Source organism: Typha angustifolia, chromosome 14 (genome assembly GCF_048772165.1).
Source record: "Typha angustifolia cultivar Huaian chromosome 14, ASM4877216v1, whole genome shotgun sequence".
Lineage (NCBI taxonomy): Eukaryota > Viridiplantae > Streptophyta > Magnoliopsida > Poales > Typhaceae > Typha > Typha angustifolia.
In genome coordinates, this window is record NC_133252.1 from 11,250,138 (window position 1) to 11,268,079 (window position 17,942).

The 17,942-nt window shown below is 38.0% G+C and overlaps 3 protein-coding genes across 4 annotated transcripts; all 3 read left to right on the forward strand.

The window, feature by feature from the left end:
- The first annotated feature begins 405 nt into the window (after positions 1-405).
- Positions 406-11,389, forward strand: LOC140775831 (mitochondrial Rho GTPase 1-like). The gene is made up of 14 exons (XM_073119285.1): positions 406-758; positions 845-977; positions 1,073-1,216; positions 1,425-1,601; positions 1,733-1,984; positions 2,706-2,774; positions 3,702-3,757; positions 5,123-5,207; positions 7,204-7,415; positions 7,505-7,574; positions 8,278-8,390; positions 9,198-9,348; positions 9,742-9,928; positions 10,986-11,389. Exons 1-14 carry the CDS (start codon positions 535-537, stop codon positions 11,057-11,059), a joined length of 1,947 nt encoding a protein of 648 aa, XP_072975386.1. The 5' UTR covers positions 406-534; the 3' UTR covers positions 11,060-11,389.
- A 913-nt stretch (positions 11,390-12,302) lies between these two features.
- LOC140776386 (RNA polymerase sigma factor sigD, chloroplastic) lies at positions 12,303-14,308 on the forward strand. Its single transcript, XM_073120077.1, has 5 exons — positions 12,303-12,823; positions 13,142-13,366; positions 13,461-13,601; positions 13,702-13,899; positions 13,985-14,308. The coding sequence occupies exons 1-5, from the start codon at positions 12,392-12,394 to the stop codon at positions 14,249-14,251; spliced, it is 1,263 nt and encodes a 420-aa protein (XP_072976178.1). The 5' UTR covers positions 12,303-12,391; the 3' UTR covers positions 14,252-14,308.
- A 148-nt stretch (positions 14,309-14,456) lies between these two features.
- Positions 14,457-17,570, forward strand: LOC140776384 (xylan glycosyltransferase MUCI21-like). 2 transcript variants are annotated; one of them, XM_073120075.1, is made up of 2 exons: positions 14,457-15,803; positions 16,087-17,570. In XM_073120075.1, the coding sequence occupies exons 1-2, from the start codon at positions 15,617-15,619 to the stop codon at positions 17,382-17,384; spliced, it is 1,485 nt and encodes a 494-aa protein (XP_072976176.1). In that variant the 5' UTR covers positions 14,457-15,616; the 3' UTR covers positions 17,385-17,570. The 2 variants fall into 2 exon arrangements, with proteins under 2 accessions (XP_072976176.1, XP_072976177.1); XM_073120076.1 differs by lacking the exon at positions 14,457-15,803 and adding an exon at positions 15,822-15,933.
- Positions 17,571-17,942: the final 372 nt, after the last annotated feature.

Genomic DNA, 17,942 nt, shown 5'->3' on the forward strand with positions numbered 1-17,942 from the left:
ACTTAAAACAGATGCCAAAATAGAGAAAAATTATATGTCTTGAAAGTTTAAAAAAAATTTAAAATATCCCTCATTTGACCTCAATCACTGTTTCCCCTTTCTATTTTTTCCCTTAACCTTCAAAAATTTACTTAAAGGTGTTAATATTATTTTGCAATTATAGTTAATTTAAGAGAACTAAGGTGTGCATGAAATGCGGACGTACGTTCTTTTTCTCTCTTTTTTTTATTATTTTTTTATTTTACCTCGTAGCGGGCTTGGGTTTCTATCGGGTAGACCCGAGACCATTAGGAGCTCCAGCATAGGCCGGGTCCGGCCCGACCCAAAGAGCAACCCCGGGCCGGACCCAAAGCTTCCAGTAGTTACTCAGAAGAACTCTTCTTTGCTTCCTCGGCAACCTTAGGGCACCCTACACCGCTACCGGCTACTGTTCACTTCCCTTCCTTTTAATCCCAAAAGCGCAATCGCACAACCCTCCTTACCTCGCCTTCTCCACTCTCGTCTCTCTTCTCTTTGTTTGTTGGCTCGTCGTCGATGGCTTCTCCGTCGGTGGCGGCGGCGGGCGCCAGCTACGTCGGTCGGACGAGCGTCCGCCTGGCGGTGATCGGCGACCAGGGCACCGGCAAGTCGAGCCTCATTGTCTCCGTCGCCACCGAGTCCTTCCCCGATAACGTGCCGCGTGTCATGCCCCCGACCCTCCTACCCGCCGATTACTACCCGGATGGCGTCCCGATCACCATCATCGACATCTCCTCCAGGTCCTCCTCCTTCTCCTTGTGGCTTCTCTGTTGTAAAGTTTTCTCCTTTTCCATTTTGGGTTTTCAAAGTTTTGGCCCTTTTGCAGCCCCGAGAACAAGGCGAAGCTGATCGCCGAGTGCCAGGCGGCGGACGCCATTGTGCTGACCTATGCGTGCGACCGCCCGGCCACGCTCGATCGCCTCAGCACCTTCTGGCTCCCCGAGCTCCGCCGGCTCGAGGTTTTCGTTTCTTTGCTTCAAAGAAGTTTCCTTTTCAACTCTAAAGATTTGTCTTCGGCTGCTTCTGTGGGATTAACCTTTTCGGGTTTTTGCAGATTAAGGTGCCGGTGATCGTGGTCGGCTGCAAGCTGGATCTACGGGATGAGCAGGTTAGCCTCGAGCAGGTGATGGCTCCCATCATGCAGCAGTTTCGAGAGATTGAAACTTGCATCGAGTGCTCCGCCCTCAGGCAGATTCAGGTCTCTCTTTTTTTCCCCCTTACTCATCGCTGAAGTAAACAAGATTTCTACTTAGTATTTTAAACTCCTAGCATCAAAATTAATGATCAAATTTGATTAGTTAATTGTGATAATGATTGTAAGTCTGCACAGTTTGTGTGAGTCGTAGTTTTCTGATCTTTGTTTGAGAGATCACTTTATTTGTCAATTTAACTGCCTTCTTTGACAGGTGCCCGAGGTATTCTATTATGCTCAGAAAGCAGTCCTCCATCCAACTGCTCCTCTCTTTGATCAAGAAACTCAGTCATTGAAGCCTCGGTGTGTGAGGGCCTTGAAAAGGATTTTCATTCTCTGTGATAATGATAAAGATGGTGCTCTCAGTGATGCAGAGTTAAATGACTTTCAGGTTACTTTTGATTTCTCCACAATTTTGCATTTCTCCTTTTCTTGATTAAGAGCATCTGTTAATATTTTGTTAGAATGTTTTTGCTTGTTCGATATCTGCTTTGCTGACACTTTGTTGCGAGTGCGTTTCAGGTTAGATGTTTCAATGCACCTCTGCAGCCTACAGAAATTGTGGGTGTCAAGAGGGTTGTGCAAGAGAAGATGCCTGAAGGAGTAAATGAGCGAGGACTTACCTTGACTGGATTCCTTTTCTTGCATGCTCTATTTATAGAAAAGGGCCGTCTGGAAACAACATGGACTGCACTAAGGAAATTTGGTTATGATAATGATATTAAACTTAGAGATGATCTCCTCCCAACAAATTTCAAGCGGGCCCCTGATCAAGTAATTTTTGGTTGACTTATGTTACATTGTTTTCACTTTGTTATTTTTGATAATAGATTTATCTTATCTTCTTATGGCCTGTTGCGCTCATTTCAAGTGCATGTTTTGAACTGAGGTGTTAGTTGATCATCATATAATGGATGATACTTGTACATTGATCTAGCAGGAATTTACTCAGAACTCTTACATATTATTTTCGTCTCATCTGATAATACCTGTCAAAATTCAATACAAGTTGCACAATCAAAGTTCGAGTTAGATTTGTTGCCAATATCAATTTACAAAATCAACGTGTTTTTGTAATACGTGAGCAATCATTTGATGAGCTATTTTATATTCTTATGGGCTTTAGCTACCTCTCAAGGTTCAACAATTACATTTTAAATGATAGCCCTCTGAATAAGTTGGAAATAACTTAGACTATAATATGAAAATGAGACACAAATGAATGATGATTAATAATTTATTGCTAGCTTCAAAATGAGTTGAATCTATTCGGACTGTTCTCAAGTTTTACTTTTCAGGTGCCAATTATTCCTGGAATACATATAGTGGCACTAGGTAGGGGAAAAGAAGGATTGATCAAATTCTATTGAGTCAAACTCACAATTAGTTATTGAAGAGCAAGTCTTGAATTTTGGAAGATTTTTTATTTTTTTGTTTATACTGTCATTGTTATTATCATCTGTAAAGTAACTAGATTTGTGCTTTTGCCTTGTAGAGTGTGGAGCTGACAAATGAAGCATTGGAATTCTTGAAAGGAATATTCCTAATCTTTGATGTTGACAATGTATGGATTACTCTATTCTTCTGATTAAACTATTACATTTGCACTCTTGGTATATGATGTAATTTCTTTCCTATGGGTAGTTCAATTTTCTGGTACTCGACTTTTCCATTAATTGCAGCATATAATGCTCATATACAGCAAATGTTCTATTACTCTTCCATAACTACGAAGGTTGTGGTATACAGATGCTTCTACATTTTCAGCATAATTACCATTTTGTTAAGTGTGTAGATGTTTTATATAAAATTAACACAAATATTTGTGTTATGTTAGCCTCTAACAGTAGTTCTTTTCATTTGAAACCATTTAGTTTATTGATTCATGGTAAAACTTGAGTTTCTTTGTTTGTTGGCAGGTAGATACGTAGTGTAATATTGTTGTCTCTTGTTGAGTGTCTCACGTGCTGAAATGCTAAGGCTTTACCCTTTGTTAACATGTGTTAGTGTGATCCCCATGTGGTGGAAAATGTTGATCGATTGTTAACTCCTCATGCCCTTTTCATTCATGTATTGTGAAAAATGTTGATCAATTGGTATTCTGCTCTTGGAGAAGTTAAAAATATGTAAAGTTATTTCCTTTCTCTGAATCCATACTGGGAAGAACAATGTTATCTTGTGCTTCATTTTCCTATCTTGTATATGTATACTTAGCGTTATCAATATCGATCATGCTATCCATCTCAAATTTGTAACAAGCTCTCACATGAGTACACAATTTTTTCCATTTTCTAACTTATTTTTGCGAGCTGAAATTTGGTTTCTGCATGAAATGCTTTTGTAGAGATCTACTTCTTTTTGCTGGACTTTGCATGCCCTTATCTCCTTTACTATTCCTCTAGTTTTACTTAGTTGATGCATTTAAAGCCAAAAATGCCCTCTTCTTTATCCCTAGGCTTCATTATTTACTCCTTGGTTTATGTACTTGCAGGATGGGGCTCTGCGACATGATGAGCTTGACGATCTATTCTCAACTGCACCTGAAAGGTAATGTGTTTTTCATGAAGAGCAACATTCATTTTGTTCTTCTTTACAAGTCATCCCATTAACTAACACTAGCAGTCTGTTAGTAATTTACTTTTTCTTTCTACTATTGTTACCATAATTTATTGTTCATTGCACAACTTTCAGACTCTTTGTATTCAATGATGTATGATATTAAGTGCATGAGTACTGTGTTTCTCAATATGATGTTTAGGTTAGAAAAATATATGAGAATTCTCAAATTTTTTTATTTGGTCTGATGCTGCTGCAGATTTTCTCCAAACCCATCCTTTAGTGCGTTAGTATAATTCAGTCTTTGATAAGCTAGATTGACTGATCTTATGTACAAAGGCTCAAGTGTTATTTTATCATATATGTGATAGGACAATCATCTGAGCAAATAAATAAGCAAGTAGCCATAGCTTAGTGCCATCTTCTTGAGCAGTTCAACCGAAGATATTGCCAAAACTGATTCACAAAAATGGACGTGTTTCAGTGGATATAATTCTGAACCTGGGTTGGAACTCATATAATCCAGTCACCAGTTTCATGTTGAAATGGGGTGTTATCTATTTATTATTGCCATTGACACCAGAATTTACAGCATTTATAATTCACCCTTGTTTGTCGTCATGGAACATTAACTGTTTTCACTAGCTATAAGTTTTAGCAGCCAACATTGGCTCTTCTAATAGAATAACTAGTCAGAAGCACTTTATGTTTTAAATATTGTAGCCATAAGCAGCTATGCTGGCTAAGAATTACAATTCCCATTCCACCTAAAATCTTAGGGATTCATTGATAGTTGGAACACATGTGTAAGACGGGTCGGCTCCTCTTATACCTATAGTAAAAACTAAAAAACCCTACTATAAAAAATATCTATATAACCACAATTATATGACCAATTGTGTTTTACATTCTTTATTTGGTTCAGCACATTTTTTGAGCTCGATCATCATTTTGCTGAAAGTTTGCACCAATCAAATAATTGTATATGTGTCTCACTCTCACTATAGTCCATATCATATGCAGATATGATACCAGACTATTAGTATACCATTCATGCTTTCTCATATATTTTTCATTCTGAAAGTAAGATGAAAGAAATTCTCATTATTCTTTTGTTATGATCTACTCACCAAAGAAGGCCAGGAATCTTGTAATTAAGTTAAGAAATTAAAAGCATACAGAATTTAGTTAGACAAAATTTGATACTGAAAGTTCAAAGTAGTTAGACTCTTGATAATCAATCAGCTTATGTAATGATTAATCTACTGTTTTCATATATGTTACTTCATTTCTTTGATCTAATGCATCACTGAAACTAAAACTTTTTCTACCTTACTGTTTTCTTATGTGCATCAGTCCTTGGTCTGCTGATGGTCCTTATAAAGATGCTGCAGAAAAGAATGTGTTGGGAGGATTGACACTTGAAGGATTTCTCTCTCAGGTTTTTACTATTTGATTATTTTCTTCAACTCTATATTATCTACTCTTTTTTCTTTTTGGTGAGAAACTGCTTACATTTCCATTGTACCGTGGAAAAGTTACTGTCCAGTTGACGTAATTTCCATTGCCTTATGTACTCTGTCTCCATGTGCATCTATATGTTTTTGTTAACATGCACTGGTTTTTCCTTTTGGAACACTGCAGTGCATTCATCTTTTCCTTGTGGGTTGTTTAGCTGTCCTATTTATTTAAATTTCACAACGATTATCATCTGATAGTGCATCATGTAATTTTTTATGAAGAAAATGCGGCCACAGCATTCAATTTTTCAAGTTGTCATCATAAGGCTACAAAACTTGTCATGTACTGCTCTTCATCTGTAGTACTGGTTTTGTGCATAGTTGTCTCTTTTGTGTGCAAGTAATGTAGAATAAATAAATTAGATTGTTCCAATATGAATCCTTTTGGTTGGCAGCCTTTCTAGATGCTGAATTTGCCTTTAGACGCAGATAATTATAGAGGTTATAAAATATCTGAGCATAAATTTGTAAAAATAGGCCAATTTTTTTGAACTTTATTGCATAAATCCTCTATACAGGTCAATATTTTCGAGCAGAGATTGATTTTGGTCCACTTTTCTTGTATTTGCAATTCAACACTAAATTATTTTCTTACAGCTATGTAGATTGCCATCAATCTTTAATTGGTGGCAACAAGACAGTACCAGATTTTTCTTGTCGTAGTAGGAAGAAATGAAAATCTCTTTCCCTCCTCTTTTCCTTCGACCACCATCTAACATTACCATGATCTTTTTCACCTCAGTGAGGCATCAGCACTTCTTTGTTATCTATAACCTCTTGGCATCCTTATACCTTTTTTCTCTTTATTTAGTTCCTTTTTACCTCTTATCGGGATATGACAGGGGATTAGCTTTACTATACCTATTTTTTAACCTTTGCATTGCTAAAGAATTTTCATATTTTGTCCTGAGTCCTTACTTGGTCGTTCCTAAAGGAGAAATTTTTCTACTGAATCTTGACATGGTTGTTACTTGAGGAAAAAAAATTTGTACAAGTCCTGTCATGGTTGTCCGGTTGTTCTTAAGGGATGCATGATAATGTAACTCTAGTAGCAGGAATATTTACTGACACGCTGAACTATTCCTGCAATCTCTTCAAATCAGTCATTCATTTGCTTTCTGAGAAATTCCCTTTTTAATTCTCTGTTTGTGTTGCTCCCTGGCATTCATATCTGCATCTTTGTACTTTGAACTTGCTTCTTCTCCTTGAGCACTTCTGTATTCTTAATTTACTGTTGCTAATTTGCTGCTTCCTCACATGCATACCTGCATCATCACCCCTGCTCCTGCTTCAGGCAAATAGTGGAGAAACTGATTTACTGAATTTTTCATATTGTAAGGTTATATAAGAAAATTAGTATATGATGGAAAGACCAACCATCTGTTTCCTTGCATATATATATTTTTTCAAACAATCTCTTGATAATTATTTTTATCAAGTATTTCAAGTGATTTGGTCATTGTTCTATTTATGCGATGTTGATTGCCATCTTAATTTCTTATCTTCTATTTGTTATAGTTAGGAAAAGAGAGGGCTGTAATTTTCATTGGTAGGAAAAGGAGCCATTAGATAAATGAAATGTAAAAAATTGAGGTAAAGATGGTAAAGTATCATATGCAGAAGGACCTCCTGGATGAGAGTTTGGTTCTTGAGGGTAGGAAGTTACTAAATATGTGAACATGTTGAAGATGGACAGGTTAATGCTTGCTTCATAGCATACTGCCCAGAAACTGTAAGATGCAGCAATGGAGTGATGTGTTCTGTTTAGAGGATATCTGGAGCAAATTGCTGCTTGTAGATGTAGCTATGCCTAGTTGATTCATTAGATTTATGTGTAATTAGTCACATCAACATATCCGTAAGTTGTGTTTTCTTCTTTGAGATCTCACAGAAACTTTATAACTCCTCTAATTGCAGTGGGCCCTCATGACACTTCTAGACCCAGAAAGTAGTCTAGCTAACTTGATTTACCTTGGATACCCCGGTGATCCTGCTTCAGCTTTTCATATCACCAGAAAAAGGCGCTTAGATCGTAAACGGCACGAGTCGCAGAGAAATGTTTTTCAGTGCTATGTCTTTGGACCTAAAAATGCTGGGAAGTCTGCATTGCTAAATTCATTTATTGGAAGGTCCGGAAATTAGTTTTTTCCTGTAATAGAAGATTATAATATATAGCTATTTTCTTTGTGCTGACATAGCATTACTGGTTTACATTCAGGACATTTGTTGATAAGCACACACCAACAACCAGTGAAAGGTTTGCAGCTAATGTTGTTGAGCTGCCAGGAGTAAGTATACTTACACCATTGACTCCTCCTGGTGTATACTCACATGCAACTGCTCCTTTATCTACTATTTATATGGGATATTCAAGACTCTACCTATAGTGCTAAATTTTATTTTTGTAATTTTATCTGAATCTCCTATTTAAGCATATACCTATGCTGACATTTTTGGGCATATTTGTTGCATATGCTTATCCATTCTTAACTTTGACATTTTTAAGAATCTCATGTTTCTTATTGGTACTTAGTCCTCAGATGGAATTGGTTTTGGTATCATTCTCTCACAAACAGTAGAGTAGAAAATTAGGTGGTTGCATGTTTAAAAGGTTATGAAAAATTATTTAAAGGATCAAAAGTAGTCAAGAAAAGTATTATGGATAATCAATAAAGGATGAGTCCTATGTTATTCTGGATAATCAATAAAAGGATGAGTCCTATGCTAAGTTGTATGGACAAAATGATCATTTTAAAGTGAAGAATTCATTTTGGTGATGTAATCCATTTGCAGTGTCATAGAGCCATAGGTCTTCTGATTTTTACAGGATGACAAATAGATCATTTAGGTTATTTTTATCTTGGAATACCAGTTAGCACAATATACTATTATATGAGTGTCAATATCACATGTGAATTTTGTCACTTGTTTTTATGTTTATGACGTTCAATTTTCTCACTCTATTAACGTGTTTGTATGTTTATCATGAAGGGGACTAAAAAAACACTTATAATGCGAGAGGTACCTGAAGATGAAGTCAAACCTGTGCTGTCTAATAAGGAATCCTTGGCAGCTTGTGATCTAGCAGTATTTGTTCATGATAGGTTTAAATTCTGCCAAATTTATTTCTTTCTTATATTAAGTATATAAGCTTTTCACTAGTTTTATCTAATGAAATGAGCTACATCTTGCCGCAAATCTGAATTATGTGAACTTATAGAAGTTATTATCAGCCTTACTGCTGTCTAATATTGTTTGGTTTCCGTAGATAGAAATATTAAACACAAATTTCTTTTCTTTGATTGATTAATGTCTAAATCTTTTTTTGCTTGAAGGAACAGTTTGATTTAAAGAATAATAATATAGCATGGAGTCATCGGATTCTTTTGTATTTTCTTTGAAAATCAATTATGGATTCTGCGTATCTTACTGCTGTGCTTAAAAACTTCAGATATTGCTCGTTTAATTATATGGTGTGGAGTCATTGGATTCTTTCATATTTTCTTTGAAAATGAGTTATAGATTTTGCTTATCATACGACTGTGCTTAAAAACTTAAGATACTTTTCTCGTTTAATAATATGGCATGGAGTCATTGGATTCTTTCATATTTTCTTTGAAAATCAATTTAGATTTTGCTTATTGTACTACTATGCTTAAAAACTTCAGATAGTTTTCTCGTTGCATCACATGGCGATCGTTGCTATTGCTTTATGTCAAGAGAAGCATCCTAAGGTGACTCAAAATGATTTACTGTAGTTGCCAGTAAACTCTAAAGAGGATACTGTACTATCATGATGCATTATCAGTACTAATCAATGTAATTTATAATTAATCTTGGTATGCCATTTTTTTCCTTCTTTTTTCCCATCCCCTTTTGTGGAGGGTAACATAATTGATGTTCTTTTGCAGTTCTGATGAAAATTCATTTAAAAGGGCAAAAGAGTTGCTTGTGCAAGTTGCAACTCATGGAGAAAATAGCGGCTTCGAAGTTCCTTGCCTTATTATTTCTGCCAAGGATGATCTTGATCCATATCCCTTGGCCATACATGATTCAACAAGAGTATGTTTTGCTTTCTGCTTTTACATTCGCACTCATGGTTGATGAAGAGCTTAAGATTTTCTTTCACTAGCTATATCAATATGTGGTAAATGGTTACTTAATTAATCTTACTTTAGTTGGTATGATGTCCTCTTGGATGGTTACCCTAAATCTCTATTTCTAAGTTGTAATTTCATGTCACTCTCATGTTATTCATGATAATTGCTTGTTGTTATCTATTCAGCATCTTTATTGCATTATACTGTTGGAGTGTTGGGTATTATGTCGTGCACTGGCACCCAATGTAGTTGTTAATTGGTTCTTCATGCTAATTTTCCTAAACCTGATGTTTGAATTAATACTTATGTAGCGACTGATTCATTAATTACTAGTTTCATACTTTTCTGTTGGCAGGTAAGTCAGGATATGGGAATAGAGACACCTATACCTGTCAGTATGAGGTTAAGAGATTTCAATAATGTATTTTCTCGAATAGTTACTGCTGCTCAGCGTCCCCATATGAGCATTCCAGAAACTGAGGCTGGAAAGAACCGTAAGCAATATCGGCGGTTTGTAAGTCAGTCCCTCATGTTTGTTTCAGGTAACTTTCTTGTTACTTCCTTTCAACTGACCCCCTCGCTTGTGTTGATATGCTTCTATATGTGAAATATGATAAGTATGCCTGCTTGCTCTTATTAAGCAGGCTTATGTTACTTCTCATTTTCAATTTGAAGCTTAAAGGGGGAAAAAATAGAAGAAAAGCATCTTAATAAAGTAAAAGAAAAGCATCTTAGTCACAGAGCTTCCATCTTGTAATGTCTAAGGAGAACAAGATGTATGCACACTATGCAACTTTATCTTTGATGCAGTTGCCACTCATTTTGAAGAATACGAACTATAGCACAGATTGCAAAAAGGAAATAACCAGGACTTACAACAGTACCCTTGGCAGACTCATTTTCTGTTCCTTTTTCAAAACTTATGAAATCTATTTTGGCAATTCTGCTGATGTCAAGAGTCTCGGTTATTGACATGTATCTTCTACCCTTCCCTTCTTTCTGACTAGGAGATGATTTATGTTTACTGTTTCTTTAATTTTCCCTTGATTTTTGGGAACCATGTGCGCTGATGATCTTCAGATGTCTCTCTTCCCTTTTTTGTACTACTTGGATACTGTTCTTTGTTCTGTTGTCCTCTTCTCCCCATCCAACCCAAACCTAGAGTGAATAGACTTGGGATGCAGCACCAGTCTCTCAGAGAACTAAATTGCAGATTAGGTTGCTCATGGAAGCCTATCTGAACTTGATGCCACTTGCAATGGACATCAATCTGTTCAAGTTTGTTTATCACTTGATTGGTGTGCCTAGTCAAATGGTTCCTCAGAATGCACATTTGCTCTCAGTTTAAGATCCTTATAGAGATTTAAGTATGTTATGCCTTCCCTTGTCAAGTATTTAACCAATCTAGTCTGTGCTTGCATGATTGTGTGTAATTTAAAGATAGCAGCATATTTCTTGTTGATAGCCATTCTTGTCTTTTCATTAAGCTAATTTCTTCCAACTCATTGAATAGTACAAAGATACTGTAATATACAATTTTACATTCTGTAATTGTTTCCTCGATATCCCAAGTAATGCTACCTTTGTTCACTGTCACAGTTGGAGCTGCCCTAGCAGTTGTTGGCATGGCTGCCTACCGGGTTTACGCATCAAGAAAGAACACCGCAAGTTGAAGATCTTCGGCACTGTCTTGAATCAGCAAATAAACACGTTAATAGATTTATATTCCTTTGAACACCCCTTTCGTTCTTTATGCTTTTTCTTTCAAGTTGTGTACAGATCCACCACCGGCTTCTGTCAAAGCTAGCAAGCCACCATATTGCCATCTTTAGGTTTTCAAGGTTTTTCTATCATGTTGAGTATGTGTGACATATTTGAACCAGTCTCTTGTGGGCGTTATATTGATTGGAAGCGTAAGTTTTGGTCGGTGGATAGGAGAACATTACATTATTGTCTTTCACTGGTGCTCTTTTTCCATTTATAAAAGCTATTTGTTTTCCTCTTGTTCAAGCCTGTGAATGCAGTGCTTTTTTCTTGAGGAATTGAAATGGTTCATGAACCGTGAATTCTTAGACGGACTCAAGCAAGCAAGGTAGAAGCAAGTTTATTTTTTTCGCACAATTTAATACATCACACAATATTTGTACAGAAACGGCCGAGAGTAGGATTGAATGATTTCCCTTCAAGCAGATGAGCACTTGTTAATCTTAGCTCAATAGTTATGGACATAAACATCAAACAAGAAGATGCCCTTGCCATTTTTTGAATCAACAGACATAGTCTTTGTTCAAGATATATACATGGGCTACCTGGAAAAGATGGATACTGCCGCCTTTTCAGTAGCCGAGCTTTCATTTACTTGTAGAATATGAGTATATCTTTTTTTCTTTGAAATAAGTTTTATTATTTTGGTATAGTAACTAAACAACAATTTAGTTTCTTTCGGTATATTAATACATCATTCTCTTTCCTTTTATTTCCTACAACTTTTAAATTTTAATTTAATAATAATTTTAAATTATTATTTTGTCTATAGATTAAATAACACCTAATTACTATTACTACTTTACATCCAATTAAGAATATTTTTATCATTTAGTTTAATATATCACAAATTCCAAATTAAATTTATTATTCTTCATTATATTAATATCAACTTTATGATGATAATCTTGATAAAAGCAAATCATAATGGTGTAAAAAGATCCTACATATTATTGTGCTTTTACCTTCATTATTGATCTGAAATTTAGTTAGTTTATCATTGAGATGAAAATTTAAAAAAAAAAAAAAAAAAAAAAAAAAGGAGATTGAGAGAGGTAGGCTTCACACACCCAACCACTTTATCTTATCTTTTCCCATATGGAAACAAGTTGTGCATCACACATAGCAAAAACATATCTTTGGCCATGGAGAGTTGGAAACAGAGGATAGTATTAGCAATTATAAACAATTGTAAACTCCTCTCTCTCTCTCTCTCTCTCTTCAAACATCCATCTACAGTCATGCATGCACTCTCACTTCCTCTCCACCATTCCGTTCTTCCAAGGAATTCCCTCCAGATCTCTCAACAACAACAACAACAACAACACCAGTCCATTTCCCTCCTCCTTCCTTCCTCTGCCCTCACCACTCATAATTCTCAACTAGTAGTGATTCAGGATGATTCTTTGGCAATCACCGCCGCCGCCGCCGAAGCTCTCAGTCTAGCCCTTACCGGCGGAATTCTGCAAGAAAGCGCGGTGTTGGAACGTAGGAAGCAAAGAAGGTGTAGGAGGAGGAGGAAGAGGAGAAAGAATTCAGGCTTGTCGTCTGATGATGAGGAGGATGAAGATGGCAATGTGTTTGATTTAATCGAGGGGCGCCGCTCGTCGAGGACACAGCGATCGGGGTATCTTACAGCACGACAAGAGGCAGAATTCTCTCGTTATCTCAAGGTAGGCAACTGTTCATCTTTCAATGGCAGCAGTTGTAGCTGCTAGTTTAGAACTTTGTTTAGAAGTCTAAAGAGCCTCTTTTTTTCTTTTGTTCTTTTCTAAGTTGACATCCTTGCAAGCCAATATAAATACTGTTTTAGAATTCAATTCATGGTTTCAGATGCTACATTTCAAAAATTGAGATATTTGAACATCATGGGAACACTTTGCTGGATTGGTTGTAACTTAAATTCTTAGAAATTTTCAAATGACACATTGAATGAACTGTAACTTAATAAATCCTCTGTCTCTAATAATAATCTGAGCTTGTGGTGATAGGAAGAAGCCTTGCTTGAGACTGCAAGCATGCAAATGGAGGAGTCAGCTCCATCTAACTCAGGAATTCCTGCAGCATCTGCTTGGATGAAGAAGACAAGCAGAGATAAGGCATTGCTGAGGGCAAGAGAGAGTAAAGAAAGGATCATCTTGAGCTACAAGCGCCTTGTAGTCTCGATTGCTACTGCATACCAGGGTAAAGGACTAAGCATTCAGGATCTCATCCAGGTTAGAACTGTTATTAGTTTATTTCTCATTCAAGTAACATTCAGCATAACTTGTTTGATATGTTCTTTATTCTGACTATAGATAGCTATTCCAGGAAGGGTGCATAGGACTTATTCGCGGTGCGCAGAGATTTGATCACAAGAAAGGATATAAACTCTCAACCTATGTCTACTGGTGGATCAAACAAGCGATTGTTAAAGCTATCGTTAACAAGTCGAGGATTGTTAGATTGCCAGTAAGTTATTAGAACTTTGATTAATATATTTTCTTCAGTGCATCTTCTACCTTCTTGTACTAAGTCAATAAGTAATAAATTCATATTTAGCATTTCTTAGGGTAACTTGTGTGAGGGGATGAACAAAGTTACTGAAGCTACTGCCACATTAAGGAGGCGATTAAGAAGGTCGCCTACGTATGAAGAAATTGCAGATTTTCTTGAGATCAGTGTCTCTAGTGTTCGAATTATTTGTGAGAAAAGTAGACATCCGATCTCCATTGATCAACCGGTGAACGGCGAAGGAGCGACACTCAAGGTAAAGTAATTTGATAGCTTGTTGCACTGCACCAAGAAGCAAAGAAAAGCCTACTTCTAACTTTCCTCATTGATCATTAATGCAGGACATTATTGCAGGGCCAGATGAGTCAAGGCCAGAACCAATTATTGCAAGAAAACTAGCCCTGCAAAATTTGGAGAAGCTTCTCAAGAAACTAAGTCCAAGGGAAGAATACATCATAAGACTACGCTACGGTCTGAATGGTGAATCAGCAAGATCATGCGATGAGATTGGAAGATTACTAAACCTTTCAAGGGAGAGAATTCGACAAATCCACTGCACTGCGATAGCCAGACTGCGAGAGGAGAGGAGTTTGATTGAAAACAGTTAGCGAATTATACCATTCAAAAGTCTATACAAGGTTCTCCAACATATAATTGCTTGTGCATATCTTGTGTACAGGCCTATGACAGAAATTTACAAAATCAAAAAAAGCCAAAGCATTACTCAGGTCATCTTCTCCCCCCAGTTGATTGATTTATTGGTATTTGTATAGTCATGGATGGCCTTCTAATAGAACAGTGATACAAGTAAAAGTCAAGCTATGAGCAACCAATTATGGAGTTTGAATTGCCACTATATTGAGTTGCATCTGATGTGAACCAATGAAATCTTTCACAGCTGAATCCAAATCTGGAGCATAATTGGACCGACACGTGTGGCACACCTTTCAACAGCACAATCTACTCGTGCATGCCTTTAGAATCCCACTATTAGATGAAAGATACAGCCACGAATGTTCTATGAACACTAGAAGTAAGACAAGTTTCTGAACCTTTTCTGACAAGATTTTGCTGCAAGGATGCATCAGAGTCAACAGCAACAAAGTGCTGATTTAGTTCGTGTAGTTTATTTCTGTTTGGAAGAATCTACATCAATCCAAGTGCAGGAGTGCAGCAATTACACTAACGACACTTATCCATTTTGTCTTGGCAAGGTTATCTTTAGGATATGATTAAGACACCCATTAGTTGTCAAACTTAGATGAATGATGATAAATATCATAGTAATTAGAACTTATAAAGCAAAGGTCACCACAAAGTTCTCTTTAACTTTTATTTATTTATACTATCTATTCTTATGTCATGACATAGAGGACCAAATTATATTATCTTTTTATCTATCCAAGTGCGACGTACATGATACCCAATTCTATTAAAGAGGCTGGGTTACCTTACAATCTAGACGTTAGGTCAATCAGTTATTTAACAAGTCAGATCACTATTTTCATCATCTAAAGCTATTATCAGAAAGTTGGACTAACTATGTTATACCTCAAAGTTTAGAAAAATTCATATGAGTGGAGGTATATATAAATCTTTTATCTCCCCAGTTGGAAGAACATTTTACACCAGCAAGCTTCTAAGATACCTCCCTTTTCCCCATTACTTTAAAGCAACCTTTCTTGCCAAGTATTGCTAGGTATAAACCCACAAAGTGGGCATCACCCAACTCCCCTTTATACCACTATCAGCCCATTCCACCATGCCTATAAACCCACGTCTCTTGATAATTCCAAACCCCCACGCCATTCTTTTCACTCCCAATGGTTTTATATCTCCTTCCACTTCCTCTCCTCTTCTGCCTCTAGAACTCCTCAATCTTCTATTCATTAAGAGATATATACATACACATATAAAACTACTACGAGGACAAGTTTGATTAGCTGGAGTGATCAAGGAGTACACATGCAAAGATGGTGCATCAACACCGTGGCTATTTGCAGCAACAAAGGAAAGGTGATTTACAGGAAGTAGTAGAGAATCCGGCGATGTTATACTACCTTAGCCACCGCCGGAGATCGAGCACAGTTCTCCTCCGCCTCATCTTTCTCTTCTCCTTCATCTCCTGCTTCCTGCTCTTTTTCCCTCGCCCTTTCTCCTGTAAGCTCTCTCTCTCTCTCTCTCTCTCTCTCTCTCTCTCTCTGCTCCAAATCTCATCTATGCTTAAACTTACCTCCTGTGATCAAGATATACCTTTGAAATCAAAATATTCTATGACGAAGAGTTTGGGGTAATATGAGTTTTATTGATTTTAAACTCCTCTAAAACATATATTATTAGAGAGGGTGTATATGCAAAATAACCCTTACATATATATGATCTATTAGTCTACGTTCTCTTCTTCCAACTAAGTTGGACTAGAATTTTTTTTCCTGTGTCGCAGATTCTCTTATGACAGAGGAGGAGGCAGAGCTCAGAGCAAGAAGCCAAGAAGAGAGGTGGGCGATTCCATGCTCTTCCTTCCCCAACAACACCATATGCTGCGATCGCGCCGCCTTCCGGACCGACGTCTGCTTCTTGCGCGGAGACGTCCGGACTCAGTCTTCCTCCAACTCCATCTTCCTTCTGACCAACTCCACCAACCCAATCGAGGAAAGGATCAGACCTTACACCAGGAAGTGGGAGGCCGCCATCATGAACACCATCGACGAGCTCCGCCTTCGCGTCATTCCTCCTAACCCCGACGAGTCCCCTGCTCCCCGCTGCGACGTCCACCACGACGTCCCCGCGGTCGTATTCTCCACAGGAGGATACACGGGCAACGTCTACCACGAGTTCAACGATGGGCTCATCCCGCTCTACATCACCTCACAGCATTTCAACAGGAAGGTGGTCTTCGTCATGCTCGAGTACCATCATTGGTGGATGACCAAGTATCGACACGTCATCTCTCGCCTCTCGGACTACCCTCCGATCGATTTCTCCGGCGATCGGAGGATCCACTGCTTCCCGGAAGCCGTTGTCGGTCTAAAGATCCACGACGAGCTCACCATCGACCCTTCTCGGATGGACAACAACAACAACAAGAAGTCCATACTCGACTTCCGGGAACTCCTCGACGAGGCCTATAAACCTCGCGTCATGGCAATCGATGGCGAGGAATCGCACTCGAGCCGCCTATCTAGCAAGACCCAGAAGCCGAAACTGGTAATCGTGTCGAGAAACGGATCCAGAGCGATCGAGAACGAGCGAGAGCTCGCGAATTCCGCAGAGGAGCTCGGGTTTCGCGTCCAAGTCTTGAGGCCGAAGCGGAGCACGGAGCTGGCAAGGATCTACCGCGCGTTGAACTCCTGCGACGCGATGGTCGGAGTCCACGGCGCGGCGATGACGCACTTCTTGTTCATGCGGCCCGGGTCGGTGTTCATCCAGATCGTGCCTCTCGGCACCGATTGGGCGGCGGAGACGTACTACGGCGAGCCTGCGAAGAAGCTTGGCCTGCACTACCTGGCTTACAAGATCCTCCCAGGAGAGAGCTCATTGTATCAAAAGTACAGCAAGAATGACCCAGTTTTGCAAGACCCTGATGGTGTCAACGCCAAGGGATGGCAAGTAACCAAGAAAGTTTACTTGGATGGGCAGAATGTGAGGCTGGATTTAGATCGGTTTCGCCGGCATTTGGCAGGAGCTTATCAGTACTTGGCGTTGAGGAGGATGAGACAGAAGAAGCATAAGCATTGGTAGCTCATCTTACTATTTTATTAAAAAAGGTTATAGATTCGATGATTAAATATGTGAGCCCCTGTGTCTGACCTATAATCTACGAGCTTATGACAAATGAAAAGGAGAAAGAGAGAGAGAGAGTACTACATCGGTGAATGTGTATTTTTTTCATGTAAATGTTATACCATAGTGCAGATTTTGGATAGAAAATTTATTTATCTAGTCTTATGTGATGTTCTGCAACTTCAATTATCTGGTTGACTAGTATGCAGATGCTGCCTGGATAAGGTGTTCACAAGGTGGATAAACCATGAGTTTCTGGGAGTTTATCCAATTCTCTGAAGCCTGTATAGAGATACTTTATTTAGCTTGGAACAAAGCTACCTGATATATTCGCTCGTAGAATGACTTAAACCCTGCATAAAGTTTCTAAAGGGACGTTATTGTATGAAGAATCTAAGGATGGAAAAGTATCCATCTCTTAAGGACCAAGAAAGGAAAAGGAACTTGTAATCAGAGCACAGTTGGAATCATCTTCACAGTGTTGTTTTGTACATCAAAAGTATCTAAAAGTATAAA

What these genes read in the sequence shown, in the direction of transcription:
- LOC140775831 (XM_073119285.1), top strand. Translation starts at nt 535, where the DNA reads ATGGCTTCTCCGTCGGTGGCGGCGGCGGGCGCCAGCTACGTCGGTCGG. An exon ending in CTAAATTCATTTATTGGAAG is followed by an intron (nt 7,416 to 7,504) that starts GTCCGGAAATTA and finishes GTTTACATTCAG; the next exon opens with GACATTTGTTGATAAGCACA. An exon ending in GCAGTATTTGTTCATGATAG is followed by an intron (nt 8,391 to 9,197) that starts GTTTAAATTCTG and finishes GTTCTTTTGCAG; the next exon opens with TTCTGATGAAAATTCATTTA.
- LOC140776386 (XM_073120077.1), top strand. Translation starts at nt 12,392, where the DNA reads ATGCATGCACTCTCACTTCCTCTCCACCATTCCGTTCTTCCAAGGAAT. An exon ending in GCATTCAGGATCTCATCCAG is followed by an intron (nt 13,367 to 13,460) that starts GTTAGAACTGTT and finishes TAGCTATTCCAG; the next exon opens with GAAGGGTGCATAGGACTTAT. An exon ending in GCGAAGGAGCGACACTCAAG is followed by an intron (nt 13,900 to 13,984) that starts GTAAAGTAATTT and finishes TCATTAATGCAG; the next exon opens with GACATTATTGCAGGGCCAGA.
- LOC140776384 (XM_073120075.1), top strand. Translation starts at nt 15,617, where the DNA reads ATGGTGCATCAACACCGTGGCTATTTGCAGCAACAAAGGAAAGGTGAT. An exon ending in TTTCCCTCGCCCTTTCTCCT is followed by an intron (nt 15,804 to 16,086) that starts GTAAGCTCTCTC and finishes CCTGTGTCGCAG; the next exon opens with ATTCTCTTATGACAGAGGAG.